Raw genomic sequence first — 18,773 nt, 5'->3', positions numbered from 1 at the left:
TGCAGAGGTGTCACTAATTCTGGTCAATTATTTTACAGTAATAACGGTGTCCCCTTGGCGCATATGTAAAAATCGTGCAGAAGGATTTATTCCAAATGTTACAATGACATCACACGAAATCACACAAGGTTGCAACTTGTGAATAATAACAAAAGTACAAAATGTGATATAGAGTTACAACTTGTGAATACAGAGGTTGAACTGCATGTACGTATTGCGAGCATAAACAATACAATCACCTTGGCCAGGGCCTGATTAAGGGTTCTGGCCGCCCTAGGCTAATACGGCCCCCCCCCTTCCTCCGAATATATAGGTGTATAGGAACACTCCTGAATATGAATGTTCAGGTGTATTCTCCAGAATTCAAATTTAGACAGATTGTGCCATTGTCTCTTACCTGTTCTTGCTCTTCTCTCTTGCAACTTTGTTATCCACTCGCTGGCTTCTGGAAAGTTGGCGTCCTGTTTTGAAAATGCAAAAATGTATTATAATGCAAACCCTGAATGATTAGGCCCTTTAGTTAAAACAAAACACTCCATTATGGCCAGCTAAAAGTACCCCATTGGACAGGCATATATAAGCAATATCTGAATATTTGTTGTCAATCAAATACAAACCTCTACCAGCCCCATCTCACTAATATTTAGTATTCTAGTGATTGCTGAGACCACCCATGTGACCACCACACAATCATGAGATTCTGCCCCCCAAAGCTGCTCTATTTTTTAAATACCCCCTGCAGCCATTTTCCTTAACCACAACCCCCCCCACAGCCATTTTCCTTAACCCCTACTGCAGCCATTTTCTTTACCTCCCACCTCCCCCAGTCACATATATCAGCCCCCCTCCTCTGCCCTCCTTCATACATATCCACCTCTCTCCCTCCCTATAGATTTTCATGGCAGCCCCCCCTCTCCCACCCTATAGATTTGTATGACAGTCCCCTTCTCCCTCCCTATACATATGCATGACAGTCCCCTCTTTCCCTCCCTATAGATATGCAGGGTAGTCCCCCCCCCTCCCTATAGATATGCAGGGTAGTTCCCCCCCTCCCTATAGATATGCAGGGTAGTTCCCGCCCCCTCCCTATAGATATGCAGGGCAGTTCCCCTCCCTCCCTATAGATATGCAGGGCAGTTCCCCCCTCCCTATAGATATGCAGGACAGTTCCCCCCGTCCCTATAGATATGCAGGGCAGTTCCCCCCCTCCCTATAGATATGCAGGGCAGTTCCCCCCTCCCTATAGATATGCAGGGCAGTTCCCCCCGTCCCTATAGATATGCAGGGCAGTTCCCCCCCTCCCTATAGATATGCAGGGCAGTTCCCCCCTCCCTATAGATATGCAGGGCAGTTCCCCCCCCTCCCTATAGATATGCACGGCAGTTCCCCCCCCCTCCCTATAGATATGCAGAGCAGTTCCCCCCCTCCCTATAGATATGCAGGTCAGTTCCCCCCTCCCTATAGATATGCAGGGCAGTTCCCCCCCCCCCTCCCTATAGATATGCAGGGCAGTTCCCCCCCTCCCTATAGATATGCAGGGCAGTTCCCCCCCCTCCCTATAGATATGCAGGGCAGTTCCCCCCCCTCCCTATAGATATGCAGGGCAGTTCCCCCCCTCCCTATAGATATGCAGGGCAGTTCACTCCTTCACTTACCTGTAGTTGTGCAAGCGTCGCTCCTCTCCTCAGATCAGCAGATTGGAAGTGAAGACGTCCTGCTTCCTGTCTGCTGCACAGCAACAGGCAGCCTGGCGATTGGCTGTGTGTTGCTAACCACTGACCTCCACCCCCCCGCGGCGACCACCCCCCCCCCCCTTTGCGGCGACCCCCCTCCCCCACCCCGAAAAAAAAAATGAATGAAGAAAAAAAAAAAAGAATGAAAAAAAAAATAAATACCCGCAGCGCCGCGCCCCCCGGGACCCAGCGCCTAGTGGTTGATCAGGCCCTGACCTTGGCTCAAAACCTCAAACACATATATAAATAGCAAAGTTCTCACTAGATTGGACACTGAGGTCCCAAAGAGGTAAATGGAGTCCAATAGGTGTTCAGTGATCCAGGTAGTACTTGGAACGCCAGGCTCTGATGAGCAATAGATCAGATGAGCGAAAGTGAGTCACTTTCCCTGATGAAGCAGTAAAGCGAAACGCGTTGGGGGGGTAGCTGCATCGCTCATCTGTCTCTGATACCTGCCAGGACCGATAGAGGAACAGCGCTTATACCCGGCCGTACATCCGTCGCATGCGCATGTGCAATTTGGTGCCAGCCGCGGCCGCGACTGCATCGGCTGACTGAGGATCCCACTGCACTCACCGTTTAGAGGCAGTCATCTCGAGAGGTTTCACAGCGCATCAACCCTATAGGGGTAAGTCTATTGACACCAGCGAACCATCAGCATTGTTTGGATGGGACTATTATGTTGTATATGCAGCAACACTGTACATCAAACGTGAATACCGGAATTTATCCACACTACAGGTCTAAAGACTTTGTGTTTGGTTACCAGACTATTTTTATGTATTCTGAACTTTATCTTTCACCCATGTTGCCTCTGAGGTTTATACAATATTCCTGAAGGCGAGACACTCTCTGATCTATTGCTCATCAGAGCCTGGCGTTCCAAGTACTACCTAGATCACTGAACACCTATTGGACTCCATTTACCTCTTTGGGACCTCCGTGTCCAATCTAGTGAGAACTTTGCTATTTATATATGTGTTTGAGGTTTTGAGCCAAGGTGATTGTATTGTTTATGCTCGCAAAACGTACATGCAGTTCAACCTCTGTATTCACAAGTTGTAACTCTATATCACATTTTGTACTTTTGTTATTGTTCACAAGTTGCAACCTTGTGTCATTTCGTGTGATGTCATTGTAACATTTGGAATAAATCCTTCTGCACGATTTTTACATATGCGCCAAGGGGACACCGTTATTATTATATATATCTTTGTAAGGGCTGGAACTACCCTTACCGATCCCATTCCCCCTGTGCAGCAATACCCATTACACTCTACATATACCAGGGAGCGCTCACCAACATCCACCTTAATTATTTTACAGTGGACAAGGCCAGATGTCAAAATTCTGTGCTGAGTCATCTGCATCATCAATGGGTGTCTAAGATTTTTGCAAACCACACAACTGTATATAGCACATGTAGGTAACATTGGCACACAGTGGTAGCTGAAAGGAAAAGTGGTGCAAGATGAAATTGTCCTTGGGCCCTCCTACCCACCCTTAAATCTTAAAAAGGACATGCACACTTTAACAAACCAAGCACTTCAACGACAAGGAGTGCCACTTTTGGGGCTGATGTGCTTGGTGTCTTTGGGTCCCCACAAAACAAGCTAACAATGGGCTAAGGCACCTAATGTAGCAGTGCTGTTAATGAACTCCTCAGTCTCATCCTCACCCTCATCTGTTTGTACATCATCCGCACACATTATTAATTCATCACCGCTGGAATCCACCATTACAGAAGTCTCAGTATTTCGATGTAATTGGCGGGAAAGGCCTTCCTCTCTGAAATTGAAGTTCATTTTTATGAACATCATTTTTTCCACATTTTGAGGAAGTAGCCTCCTACGCTGATTGCTGACAAGGTTCCTGGCTACGCTGAAAACTCTTTCCGAGTACACACTGGAGGGTGGGCAACTTAGGCAGTGCCAAGCGAGTTGGTACATGGGTCTCCAAACTCCCTTTTTTTCCTCCCAGTATATAAAGGGACTGTCTGATGTGTCTATTTCTATGCTGTCGTAAAAATAATCCTCCACCATCCTTTGGATGGTGATAGTAGAATTAGGTGGAGTTAAGGCAGAGGTGTCACGTTTTTTGGTAAATTCTTTTAGACCAGACCAGATGTCAAAATGTTGTGCTGAGTCATCTGCATCATCCCTGGGTCTCTTGGGAAAGCTAAGTTTGTTCCTAGCAGCAGTTGAGTGAGAAACTGAAGGAGGAGACGCCGACCTGTCACGTAACACTTGAGCTGTCATCCTGCTTACCAAGAGCTCCTTGCATCTCTTCAGATCTGGGTCAGTTGTAAACAAAGAGAAGACATAGATCTTAAAGTAAGGATCAAGCACAGTCACCAAGATGTAGTGATCAGATTTCAAGATTTTGATAACTCTTGGATCCTGGCGAAGCGAATAAAGTAATTGATCTACAAATCCGACATACTTAGCGTAATTGCTTTGTTTAATCTCCTTCTTCAGTTTCTCAAGCCTAATTAAGGGAATAACTTGACTCAAGCTAACAGTGTCTAAACTCACTTCACAGGTGACTACTTCGTATGGTTTCAGCACCTTGCAAACACGGAAAGTATTCTCCACTGCGCTTGAGTAAAATACATTCCATTTCATTTCCCAATGTCATGGCTTGTGGAGTAAGCGTGGATGGCTTTTCGCTGTTCCTCTATCCGCCGAAGCATATACAGGGTGGAATTCCACCTTATCACCACCTCTTGCTTCAGTTGGTGGCAGGGCAAATTAAATTGGTCTTGTAGCTTTTGCAATCTCCTACATGCTGTCGCCGAATGCCGGAAATTTCCAGATATTTTTCGGGCCACAGACTGCACGTCCCTGTCATTTTTTAAAAAGCTCTGCAGCTCCAAGCTGATTGTGTGAGCAAAACAGGAAATGTGATGGAATTCAACCAGCTTTAATGCTCTCACAATGTTGGTGGTGTTATCAGAAATGACATATCCTGAGGAGGTCCAAGAGGGATAAGACATGTTGCAATGACATCCCTTAGTTTTTGAAACAGATTGTCAGCTGTATGCCTCTTGGTGAAGTTGGTGATACACAGAGTAGTCTGCTTCTGAAAAATGTGACGTACTTGGGTACATGCTGCTGCTGTTCCTGCTAGTGAAGGCAAATCACCAACCCAGTGGGCTGTCACAGTCATATAATCTTTATCTTGTCCAGTTCCGCTTGTCCACATATCTGTGGTTAAGTGTACAGTGGGTAGAATGGCATTTTGTAGCCCATTAATTAAATTTTTACGAACCTTCTGGTAGAGGTGAGGAATAGCTTTTCTAGTAAAATGGTGTCGTGACTGAATTTGGTAACGGGGACACAAGACCTCAAGTGATTGTCTAAAACCAGCTGCATTAATAGTGGATATTGGACACAGATCTAATACTAGCCATTGCGTCTGTGATCCGCTTTGCGACTGGGTGACAGCTTTTATACTTGCTTCCTCTTGCAAAGGATTGTTTAACATCAATTGTTGTAAACTACTAGTAGTCTTCTTCTTGGGTAGAAGATTCACCCCCAGCAGCAGCAGTGGGACTAATGCTCAAGAATTCTTGTGAGGAATACAGGATAGTGGAGGAGTCGTCTCGCCTTAGCAACTTGGATGCAGCACTAACTCCGATCGCTACTGAGGATACTGATGAAGACGATGTTGTGGGTGTAGATTGCAGGTGTCGGGATCTAGCTGAGAGAAGGGACCTAGCTGATGATGGACTGCTTGCTATTATTTTTCTAGCATAAGTTTCTGATTTTCCCAACAACTTGCCATGAACTTGCTTCAAATTGGGTAACATGGATGAGGTTCCTAGATGGTTAAGTTCCCTACATCTACTGACTGTGGCTTTACAAATGCTACAAATGGCTAGACAACTGTTGTCAGGATTTGGGTAATAATTCCACACATAAGAGGTGGAATCTTTGGTCTATGCCCAGGCATGGCAATGGCCTTCTTCTTAACACGTGCACAAACTGCTTCCACTGGTGCAGGACTTACACAAACCACATCATCCTCATCAACATCCTCATTAGCGCCCTCATCAGCTACACAAATATCCCTCTCATCCTGTTGCAATTCCAAAGTGGCATCCTCAATTTGTGTATCACCGGCTACACTTGGGCTGTTTATTCACACATCTGTAGAAATGCTGAAAGGGGCCTTCTTTATGGGTACACGATCAGACAGGTCAGGATTACACATAGCACTCGTGGATAGACTTTCCTCAGGTATTTGTGTCATTTCTGAATCTGAACATACATTTTCCTCTAATGCCTCACTGTTTTCTTCCAGCTCGGCTTTTACACAGCTATTACAAGTAAAAGTGTTTGGACACCACTTTTGGAGTCCAAATGACAAGTTCTTGCTTGGTCATGACTGAACTTACAAGAAGATTCCTCAGTGACAGTTGCAGAGCTAGCACTCATAGAGAAAGGCGAAGGCCTCATTCTTTCCTTGCCACTGCGTGTGCAGAATGGCATGTTGGCAATTTTATTTTTTCTGCAGATAACTTTGCCTGAATTACAGAGCTTTTTTTCATAACTAAGGTAAAACGTATTTTTTACATTTTTGTTTCCCTGACTTAAAAAAGCTATGCACTTTAACATAGGCTTTAGCAGATGACGTAGATGGATTTCTATCATCATGACTGGTGCCAGCAGCTGCTTGGTTCTCCTGGTCTTCTGTGTACTGCTGTGAATATACTTTGATAACACAGTACAATGTGACTACAGATTGAGAACAACACTGCCAGCCCTATTATTTCTATTTCAGCAATGACAATTAGCAATGGAGCAATGGAGCTCTCCTCTTTGTATTTTACCTATATTACACAGTACAATGTCATTGCAGATTTAGAACACCAAGCCTGCCAGCCCTATTATTTCTATTTCAGCAATGACAATTGGCAATGGAGCTCTCCTCTTTGTGTTTTACCTATGTAACAAAGTACAATGTGACTGCAGATTTAGAAGAAAGAGCCTGCCAGCCCTATTATTTCTGTTTCAACAATGTCAATTAGCAATGTAACTCTCCTCTTTGTGTTTTACCTATATAACACAGTACAATGTGACTGCAGATTTAGAAGACCAAGCCCTCCAGACCTATTATTTGTATTTCAGCAATGACAATTAGCACTGGAGCAATAGAGCTCTCCTAAATGTCACTGGAGACCTTGATGAACATTGTTACCCCTCCTTTCTTTTCTACCTATAATGTTGCCCAACTGCACTAGAGACTGCCAAAAACTGTGCTACCCCTTCTGTTTCCCTCTGTGAATTGGCGCTGGATCACCGTGGAGAGCAGTACTTATAGAATCCGAAACTCCCGAGATCCAACAACGTAACAATGACGTTTTGCCTTGTTTTCAATTCTGAGGGCGCGCGAAACTACTGAGCCTGCTCAGCTCGGTACTCGGATCTGCTAAGTTCTGGTGTGTTTGGTTCTCGGGGAACCGAGCCTGAGCATCTCTAGTTTTAAGGCATTTAGCCTTATGTCATAACAAAATTCCACAGTCTAGTGTAAATTACTATATTTCACATCAAGTGTACATTATTCCATGCATAAATTACCTCCTGTAAATTATGTTTTTTAAACTGTGCATAGTGATGTCTTCTGTATCTGTCTCCTTGTGACTCAGATGTGCCAGTGCTTATATGGGCGAGTTTATATATAATTATATAATTAGATATACAGTACTTGATGATATTTGTGCATTTCTTGTTGACTGTATTACTTTTTAAACTATGTAATTTTCAGATCATTCACCTTAGAAATAACATTTAATAGATATCACTTCGGAGTTATGTGATAATATAAATATGATGTACAGGCTTCTGGATATTTTATGCCAGACACAGAACTTCCAATATCTTTATAGTGTAAATAAGAGAACATTGATGTTTATTTTTAGACTTCTTAAGTGAGACAAATTTGTATAGAAATATGGTTAACCTGGGGCTGGTTAGCAATTTTTTTTGCCAGGGCTGAGACTTGGTTCAGCAGCATATTAACAACATTTTAAAGGAAAAAATTAAAGTAGCCCAGTGACCCAGCCTAAGGTAGCCCACTATGGAACCAGCCGGGAGGTAAATGCCCCCTGCCCTTCAGCCCAGCCAGCCCCTGTGAATGACTATATGTTCACTCTCCTCTACGACAAATTAGAATAATTTTTGTAGTTTAGTTCAACCATAAAAAGTATATGCTGCATATGCTATACGCAGAGTCTAATGAACCCCCCAGTCTTCACCAAGAACCACCGTAAGGAGAGATGAGTTTTGCTGCCAAGGTCCGCAGGTCGTAACCCATAGGTTAGCTCACTGACGTGATAGGTGATACTCTGTTGGTAAGAGAGCAAGGCTGAACCAGGGAGAACGGACTCTGTAGCGGTAGTATAGTACAGCGAGGCAAATCAGGATTTAGTTAGCTGAAGTGGTACAGCCCACACAGAAGACTCCTAAGCCGTATTCAGTAAAACACTGGGTCCTGCACGCAGGCGATTTGCTGGGTCAAATACACTGCAGCTCCAACAGCAAGGTGGTCAGTATGGATAGCCTAGTCAAATATACAGGAGCACAGACAGCAGTATGGTCGGTATGGGTAACTGGGTCAGATACACAGGAGCATAGGCAGAAAAAATGGATGTCCAGAAACAGAGGTCTAACTAGCCAATAGATCATACACAGGGAAACACCAGAAAGTAGCACAAGTGTACACAGGTAGAGCCAGACACCAAGTGGTAACTTGTTGCTTTGACACAGCTGCAGTGTCAAAGTGAGCTTAATATAGTCTGCAGATTGTATATGCCGCCTTCCAGCCCCAATCATGTGACCGCCTGAACTAGGAAGTGCTGAGCTGTACACAAAGGCAGGGGAATCAGCAGCACAGGAGTGTGGAGCAGGAATGTAAGACAGGTAAGTTTGTAGCCCACAGGGAGTAAGTTCAAGATGTTCCAAGCCTCCCCCTTTCAGCAGGGGTCTATCAGTGAACACTTACATTATTTAACTGTTAGACATACTGTCTCTGTTACTTTGATTATACAATTGAATTGTTTGACTATTTACCTGGATACACTTAACAAAGGGTTACAATATTACATCAGTGAATGACACTTCATGCTTGCATGAAACATTAAGACATTTTAAACATTGTATGTGCAGCGTTACAGGATCTGAGTCTGTGATAGATTTTGATACAATAACATTTATATTGATACATATTAATACATTTTCAGCTAGTTTAGTACACATTGCACATAGTCTGGAAGTTATAACCTAATTACCTTCTAGATTACCTGTTGGCCTAGATAACTAACTTGGGCTGCTAGCTATATTAACAGTCACTCAGACATTGCTCTGATTACTAATAGCCCAGATCTATACCACACCTCATAACAATGGGCATTTGAGGCAAATGGTAACTACCTAAGCTAACTCAAATACCTTAGCTAACACAACTTTCCATCCTGTCATGCATTATGGCTACTGCTGTCTTGCTATTTTCACACCATATTGCAACAGTCATTATAATTATAATACATACAATATTGCAGGTAATAGCAAGGGCAAGATGTACCTAATAACAAGAAATAACAATAATACAGAGATGCTCTGGTGTGTATACTTAGTTTGGGCCAAGGATTAAGAACTACTAAAAAATGTGAGTAACAGGTGATGAATAAAAATTGATCAGTCCAGTGGGTCCCGGTTTCATCACAAATTATTAACAGCCTTCAAGTAAAACTTGAAATAAAATACTTTTAACTTTTAATTATTTAGGTTTGTGAGCTTTTCTTTGTACCTGCCAATTCAATTGTAGATCAATAGGTAAATTTACAAGATACTTACCTTTATTAGGATTTTGCTGAAGTACTAGAGATGATATTAGATTTCCCCAAATCCCTGATGTTTGATATATTAAAAAGAATACTCCAAAGTACTGATTGACGACATTCATTTTCTCTTTGCCCATTCGCTCTGCATAACTTATTCCACTAGTAGTGAGATATGTACATTTTGCTGCCCATAACGGTCCCCCTCCAAATCCTAGTATTGCAGAAGTAATTATCAAACTATACCTGCAATCGGAAAGAGAGATTTAATTTAAAAAAACAAAAACAAAACCATTAATGATAGTGAAAATATATCCTTGCCTTAGTAAAGATGTTTCTCTTTTAAATTGTGCAACAATAAATATTTCCTTTTTCATACATTCATAAACTGTACGAATAATAAAATTGTATTTCATGGAAATCATCTTTACTTGGGATTTAGTTTCATAATTTGCATTCGGTTTAGTATTTGTATTATTCAGTCTTTACACAATTATATTAAAAATCCTTGGTTTCTAAATTTCAAATTTATCCAACAACATAGCATGTATTTTGCACCTATATCTGAGAAATGACCTTGTCAAAAAGCTATAGCCTAACATTGATCAATGATACATATTTGTGCTGAAACCATAGAAACCAATAACTAATTTGATTTATTTGTCTAACTTTCCTTAGATAAAAGTTGATTATTTTTTGATTGTTATGGTTTTAGAGCAGATGTACTTTTAAGCAATGTTACTACTACTTCTAGGGATGATCAACTACTAACAGATTATTTACTAAAATATTTCAACTATGGTACTATTTGCTGTTACTGGTTTCTAAAGCAGGCAGTTGGTTTCACAACAGAGAGGGGTACAGTGAGTGATTACTGAGTGTTTTTTTCTTTTACAACATTTTAAAATCCAACAATGTTTTTTTCAGCATTGCTGGAAGACTCTATGTGAAAGAGAGAGTGAATGTCAATAGAGGGCCTGATACATTAAGAGACGCATACTGAGCACAATGTGCATTTGTTTTTAAAATACACGTATATCGGGTATATATACGTCCGAATTTAACAAGGAGTGGATGTAAAAATGTGTGTGGTGATGAACACAGGTGTAAGTCTGCTCTACTAGACAGGACACTGCAGGATACATCCAATTTATATGTGGAATATAAAGGCACAAATGAATGCACAGAATTTTTTTTTTTTAAATTAAAAATATTCATGTAATGTTCTATGTTAACATGTTGACAAAATATTAAATTATAATTTTTTTGTATAGCATACATTTATTAGGATGTTCTTAATGTCTACTGTACATAAAATAAATTTTTCAAGTTGCTCCTGATTGCAAACACATTTTCTAGCATGCATACACAACTGTCATCACTAGTAATAAGCAGTAAGACTAAACTCGTGGCTGGAGCAACAGATACTGCTGAGAAGCCCAGAGCTTGATTCAGACTCAGCTGTGTGCGTTCAAGATCAGCACGCCCTTACTGTACATTGACTGTGGGCAAATGCCCCTTCTCCGCCCCTTTCCTCCCCTGAAATCTCAGGTTGTAGTAAGTGTTCTTTGTGCTCGAAGATGAATCATGCTTGCCTACTCTCCCAGAATTTCCGGGAGGCTCATGAATTTTGGGGAGTCCTCGCGGACTCCTGGAAGAGTAGGCAACCCTCCTGGATCCTAAAAAATGGCGAAATTCAAGGCATTGAATACTGGTGGTGGGGGGGGGGAGGGCTTACTTGCGTCAATAAGCACAACACCCACTTTTCAATGCAGTGAATTTAGGCTTTTTATAGTGGGGTTGTGGCTATGGCGTCACCATGAATTGAACGTTGTTGCGATCTGTGTCATATGATCAGTTTCACGGATTGTACGCATAAAGTCACTGTTTATGTCCCTTAATGAATAAACCCCAAAACAGTCTACAGTCCCTCAATTTGTTCTGCAAAACTAGCCATAACATAGTAATACATAACTAAGTAATTTAGACTATTGTCAGCTCTTGGGGCTGTATGACATTGTCTGTCATTGCTATTAGGGCACTGCTGTGCTGAACACACCCACACTTTAATGAGCTGACCTGTGGACATACTGATTATACACACATTGATTTCTGCTTTGGATTGGCTGAATGTTTGACTGCTTTCTTCAATCTTTGATTTTGTACTATAGTAGGCAGTGTAATACAAAATGGAAGCCAAACACAAAACATACGTGTATGTTGATACACGTGTTGGGGCTATTTTCTGCAGTAATGACCTGACTATCATGTGTATATGACTTTATTTTGGTTTATTTTCTGACATAAAGATTTTATCTTTTGTTCATTTACTTTTCACATTTACAGTTTTTAAGTCTTGCAATTAGTTTAAAGCAGTATATGTGTTGTTAGTTTCTAGCACTTATCTGTGGTATATAGTCATTTATAATATTAGCGTTTATCTATGGTAGTAAAATATATTATTATTGTCATATTTTAATTAAATATGTATGAGCTCTAGCATTTTAAACTTTTTGGATGACAATTTGTGACTAAGATGTGAAATTATTGTGTCATTATCACTGCCCTTATACTCTCTTGGAATGTTTATAACATTTTAAAACAAAACTATAGATTTTAATGTTTGTTGTTCCACTTTTAAATGTTGCCTATATATGTCTTTTAACAATGGACACATTTATATATACATTTTGCTACTTGAGCATTTGGTGCAAGTTCCTTTGGGTAGTGTGTGTGTGTGTGTGTGTGTGTGTGTGTGTGTGTGTGTGTGTGTGTGTGTGTACTTGCATTCATATGCTTGTGGGGACATTGACCTCTTTACACACCAACACTGTGGGGACCTTAGTGGTAGTGGGGACAAAAAATGATCGTCCCCACAAAGCTTCCCAAGGCTAATCAATGCAGTGGACCTTGCTGATATGCTTGCCATAAAAATCTGGCCTATACCCACAAGTCACTTTTGTCGGACCAAAAGTGTGCATGTTTCCAATGTGGATGGGAGTGTGTGTGTGCATTCCACCGCTAGAGGTCAGTAGACCGTCCATATATATAGCAGGAGTATTCATAATCTGCATTTATATTAACATATAAAATAGATATTTTTACCAGTTTGGTTTGAAATTCCCAATAGAGTAGGTGATATAGCAACACATTGAGGCTACAATGGTCCATTTGCACCCGATTTTCTTAATAATGATAGGAGGTAGAAAAAGTGAAGATACAATCAAACATCCATAGACGACACTCAGTGATGCAACACCCAGGCCTTTTTCAGGGTTTAGGCTGCTCTGTAATAACAAAGAAATTTACTTGCACAAATATATCTGTAAGCACAAATTCACTTCCAAGAAAAACATTTTAATGTCAAACCAAACAAATAAATATTGCAAAACATCACTTAGTATAATGCACCTGTTTAAAAAGAAGGAAGCGCTGGCAAGAAAAAAAACTACTTTGTTTAAGTAAGTAGAGTAATTTAAAGGGTGAGTACAAACAGTTGACATATAATCAAAACTTTTTACTTACTTTCTAAGCTCAGCTAGAGGAATTCTTTTTTTTTTTAAAGAAAAGAGAGCAAAGCACACCATAATGAATACAAGTAGAAAGTTTAGTGAGGAAAAATTAAATTTATCAGATTACCTTCTTCATAGATGATTGTGCTTACAAGATTTTATAAGAACATTCTGCATTAAAGCCGGCACTTATTTACTTATGTATTATATTTATTGCTACTTCTATAAATACAGTAAACATTGCATTTTACAATGGTTTTTTTCATCTTTATATATTATTGCATAATCTAGTTTAGCCAGAGAAAATCTGTAACTGCAATAGAGTTTATTTTTTGATTCATCTGTATTAAGAATCTTTGTGAAAGAGATACTACACTGTATTTAGTGTGCAAAATTATATATAGACGATTTGTTTAGTAAACTTAATTTGAAAGTCATTTCCAGTCCTATTTTACATCAAACAAAGGGAAGTGGTCAACATGGTGAAGTAGCCTAGGATTATTTGGCCATGGCTGATGTGCCACAATATATATTTTTTTATATTAATGAATTAATTAATTTTGAAAAGTACTGCACATCAAGTTGACAAAGCCAGTCTTTTTACATACATAAAAGGTAAGTATAATACATTAAAATTGCCTTGCATTAGATATTGATCTTGCATTAGAGAAAATTGAATAGAGAAATCCTGTATGAGCCCTGCTATAATGGAAGTATTAGAAATAATAGACAATTGTTCAGATTTAAGATTATGATTTCAGAAGGAAGCTTTAGGACAGAGTATCAGTTTTGAGATTTTTTGAGCCGGGTCTAAATGTAATAATGAAATTGAATTGTATAAATAATATAGCAAAAAATAGATACTGTAGCGCTTTCCTTTTTTTGTATAAATAATAGTACCCAATGTGCTTGTCTTAAATTTAGTCTTTTAGCTCACTTGATATACAGCAAGTTTTTGTGATCCATAATGTTATGAACCCCTCCAGCCGGCACAACACAACCCGGAATCTACTCTGCCAGTCAGGTGTTCACTGGAGCCCCTGATGGTGGGGACAGACTGGGCCGCAAACTGACAGAGGGTCGTGAAGTGCGTACCAGCTGGGGAGAACCCAGGCAAGAGGAGTCAGGTCCACGCAGAGGTCAAGGGCCGGCAGCAGACAACGGTATCGATGAACAAGCTGAGGTCAGGGGTCACAGGCAAATAGCAAATATCAGAACGGGTAAACAGGCCAAAGATCAGGGTCACAGGAAACACGAGCAAGGTCCAAATCAAAGCCAAGGGTCATACACGGGGAGTCAAATAGAGATATCAGGATACAGGACAGGAACTAGCAGGTCAGCAGACTGGAACACAGAAGCTATAACCGGCAATGAGGCAGCAGACCTCATTGCCTTAAATACCAGTGGCCACCAATCAGAGCCTAGCTCTGATTTAGACACAGCCCCCAGCATAATTAATAGGCTGCATTAATTAGCCCACAGGCTAGAACATGGTGAGCGCTGCGCCCGGCTTCCTCTCATTGCCGGGACGCAGCGCTGAAGCGTCTTCTCGTTGCCCCGGCAACGGCCGGGTCAGGGCCGGAAGTGACGTCCCGGTCGCCATAGCGACGGCCGGGACGCAGGTGAGTGAGTCGCGGCGGCTGGGCACCGCCACAGCTCGTAACAGTACCCCCCCTTGAGGAGGGGTCGAGGGACCCCGACATCCAGGTTTTCTTGGGAACCTCCTGAAGAATTCCTTCAATTGTTTAGGGGCATGGAGTTGTCTTCGCGGAACCCAAGATCGCTCTTCTACCCCGCGGTTCCTCCACTGCACCAGGAAGTGCACCTGTCCTTGCACTTTTTTGGAATCTAAAATCCTTTGAACCACATATCTTAGTGGCTTACTCGAACTTCCCCCAGGCACAGTTGAGGATTGACTAGGATACAATACCGGCTTCAACAATGAACAATGAAATGTGTTCGGAATTTTTAGTGAACTAGAAATCTTCAATCTAAAAGCTACCGGATTGATCTGTTTGGTAATCATGAACGGCCCAATAAATTTAGGCCCTAGTTTTTTACAAGGCTGTCTGAGCCTAAGATTTCTAGTTGATAGCCATACTTTCTGGCCCACTTTGAATGGGCAGGTGGTACGGTGGCGATCCGAAAAATTTTTAGCCGACAATGAGGATTTTTTCAAGGAGGACTGAACTTTCCCCCAAATTACTTTCAGATCAGCAGCTGTGGAATGAATCTCCGGAATACCAGCAGATTTGAGAGAGTACAGAGAATTAGACCTGGGATGGAAACCGAAGTTACAGTAGAACGGAGAAGTTTGAGTAGATGAGTGAGATGAGTTATTGTAGGCAAACTCTGCCCAAGGCAGCAAAGATGACCAGTTGTCATGGAATTCTGAGGAATAACATCGGAGGAACTGTTCAAGTGCTTGGTTAACCCTTTCAGTTTGCCCGTTAGACTGAGGGTGGTATGCAGATGACAGACTGATCCGGATTCCGAGGAGGGTGCAGAAGGATTTCCAGAATTGTGCTATGAATTGTGAACCACGATCAGAAACAATATCGGAAGGAAGTCCATGGAGCCGGAAAACATGTTGTATGAAGAGAATGGCCAGATCTCGAGCTGTAGGAAGCCTGGTTAATGGGATGAAATGTGCCATTTTACTGAAACGGTCCACCACAACCCAAATAGTATTATGTACTGCAGAAGGTGGCAAATCAACAATAAAATCCATGGACAAATGTGTCCAAGGTTTTGCAGGAATGGGCAATGGAAGCAATTGACCCACCGGGCTAGTCCTGGGGACTTCGTTCCTGGCACAAATTTCACACGAGAGGACATGACTCTTGACGTCAGCGGACAAGGATGGCCACCAGACCGTACGGGAAAGGATCTCCAGCGTCTTATAAACTCCAGGGTGTCCAGCAGACCTCTCATTGCCGGGACGCAGCGCTGAAGCGTCTTCTCGTTGCCCCGGCAACGGCCGGGTCAGGGCCGGAAGTGACGTCCCGGTCGCCATAGCGACGGCCGGGACGCAGGTGAGTGAGTCGCGGCGGCTGGGCACCGCCGCGGCTCGTAACACATAAGAACTGTAATGGTATGACTGACACCTTTTAAGCAGTGCCTCAAATTTTTGAAAGCCCAATTTATGGCAAGAGTTCCTGGTCACCAACTTCATAGTTGGATTCAGCATATGAAAACTTTCAAGAAAGAAAGGCACAGGGATATAACCTCTTATCAACAGGTTCTTGGGAAAGGATGGCTCCATCACCAGCATCAGAAGCATAAACTTCCATAATAAAAGGTAATTTAGGTTAGTTGAGGCTCTCTGAGTTTCTGAAGGACCTTCTTAACATGAAGCTGATGTAATTCTAGAGATGTCGAATAGACCAGAATATCATCTAGGTGCACAAACAATTTTGCCCAGGAAGTCTTGATTATTTTTGAGAGACTGTAAGAGCATTGTAGAGACCAAAGGGAATAACCAAATAATGTTATGTCCAGATTACATATTGAATGCTCTCTTCCACTCATCTTCTTCCTTTATACAAATTAAATTATATACTCCACAAAGGTCTATTTTAGAAAAAATGGTAGTTCCCTTGAGTTGATCAAACAAGATTTAGATGAATGGTAATGGGTAACTATTCTTTATGGTAATCTTATTTAGACCCCTAAAATCAGTACAGGTTCGAAGAATCACATCTTTCTTAGAAACAAAGAAAAATCATGCTCCAGTTGGTGACTTTGAAGGCTGTATGAAGCCTATACTGGGCTTCTCATGGATATACTCCTCCATGGCCTTCCAGACAAGACAAAGGATGAAGTCTCCCTTTAGGCAGTCTGGCCCCCAGAACTAATTCAATAGTTCAGTTGTTGCCCCGATATGTGGGTAATGTATCTGCTGCTCTTTTTGAGAAGACATCAAGGATTTCATGGTAAGGATGAGGAATACATGGAGAGGAAGGCTGGATCATCCATATGGTTAAAGCTAGACATGAGGTAGAACAATTAGAGCCCCCAACAAATGATTTAGCCTTTAGCCCAGTCAATAAGAGGATTATCTCTGAATAACGCGGATGATCTAAAATGATCAGAACCATGGTGTAATAGATCAGGAATAGAGACAATTGTTCTGAATGCAGGCTCCCAATGAATAAACGTAAAGGTAAAGTTTTGTTCAGAATCTATTCGCCTACAACTGGATTACCATCAAGACCACATACTGTGCTAACCAGATCCATATTGAGGAAAGGGCTTTAGCTAGCCCGATAATCCAAAAAGTTTCCAACTGTTCCACTGGCCAGGAAGATAGAGATGTCAAAAGCTTAAACACCAAAAATAATAAAATCAGAAACTTAAAAAGAGTTTCTGGAAGAGACTAGTTGTATGCCTAAGTGTACCTCTTTCAAATCTACTAGGCTTGGTATTTTCCCAGATTATTGGGACAGGTGTTGGCCATATGACTCTTTCATCCACAGTATAAACAGAGACCAAAGAACCTCTCCTGGACTTTTCCTCCTTGGAAAGTATGTAAGGCCCCAACTGTATGGGTTCAGTAAGATCGGCCTCAACAGGTGTGGAGGTGAGAGACGAAAGTAAAGGCACCCTATTCTTTCTCCATCTTCCTTTCATTTATGTGCCTATCACATTGAATTGCCAGCTGTATTAATTTCTCCAAAGTTTCAGGGTTAGGGAATCTTAGATATATTCAAAAAACCACAACTAGAAATGAAAGTGCAGAGCTCCTTTTCTTGAGCAGACAAACAGATAATAGCTCCTGTAGCGCTTGCGAGAGTGTATGGATGTAACGAGCCAGCACTTGAGCAGAACTTGGCTATCCAGTCTCCTTAAGAATTCATTTTCCTTATTGGCCGGTTATAATGTTACGTCTCTCATTAGAAACTAGATAAGCTCTGAGAACAAAGCAATTAGAGGTCTTCACCTATAGCAAAAAAACCCTAACTGGCACCAATGCAATAAAACCATTATACAAATGGTATGGACAGAAGGTTAAGCTGCTGCAAATACACAGGTGGCTGCACCCACCCGAAAACACAGATCATGTAAGAAGCAAGAAATGCAGTGCTACAGACCTAACTGTCACAATAGAAAAATATGGCCTGAGTCACGAATAATCTGACAAATATATTTATTCTGTTAAAACATATGAATAACCTGACTGATCAGTACCTTGCCAAATAATCAGCAAATCATCTATATAGCGGCCATAGAAGACCAGGCTCGCCCCCAGATCACCACCCCAGATGCGCTCGTTTTCTATCGCACCCATTTAGAGGATGGCGTAACTAGGGGGCGAACCTGGTCCCCATGACCGTTCCCATTAACTGTAAATAATATACCCCTTCCAACAGAAAATAATTGTGAGTGAAAATATAAGTAATTGCATCAATAACAAAAGTCCAATGATCATATGTAGAGGTTTTGTTTTGTTAGTAGAACCACAGAATTTTAAGACATGTTGCAGTGGCTCATGATAGTAATCCCTCTTGTCTTACTGTATATGGTTTAGAACATGTTAAAATGACCGATAGAGGGGGAGACAGATACAACAAACTTTGTAAACAAGAAGTTGCATGGAAGCACAAATTGAATTCTATTCATCCAGAAGGTTTAAATTAATCCATGGTACTTAATTGTTTCTTATGATCATAATGGATCATATCTAGA

The 18,773-nt window shown here is 41.4% G+C and overlaps 1 protein-coding gene across 1 annotated transcript in view; it reads right to left on the bottom strand.

The window, feature by feature from the left end:
* Positions 1-18,773, bottom strand: part of LOC142144514 (protein unc-93 homolog A-like) — a 53,844-nt gene that overhangs the window by 30,239 nt on the left and 4,832 nt on the right. Inside the window, exons 2-3 of the mRNA XM_075203488.1 lie at positions 12,679-12,860; positions 9,590-9,819 (exon numbers count right to left, since the gene is read on the bottom strand). Coding sequence (XP_075059589.1) covers positions 9,590-9,819; positions 12,679-12,860 — 412 coding nt within the window. The remainder of the gene's footprint in view (positions 1-9,589; positions 9,820-12,678; positions 12,861-18,773) is intronic.

This window comes from Mixophyes fleayi, chromosome 3 (genome assembly GCF_038048845.1).
Source record: "Mixophyes fleayi isolate aMixFle1 chromosome 3, aMixFle1.hap1, whole genome shotgun sequence".
Classification (NCBI taxonomy): Eukaryota; Metazoa; Chordata; class Amphibia; order Anura; family Limnodynastidae; genus Mixophyes; species Mixophyes fleayi.
Note: the sequence above shows the minus strand (reverse complement) of the source record. Positions and strands in the feature narration are given on the sequence as shown.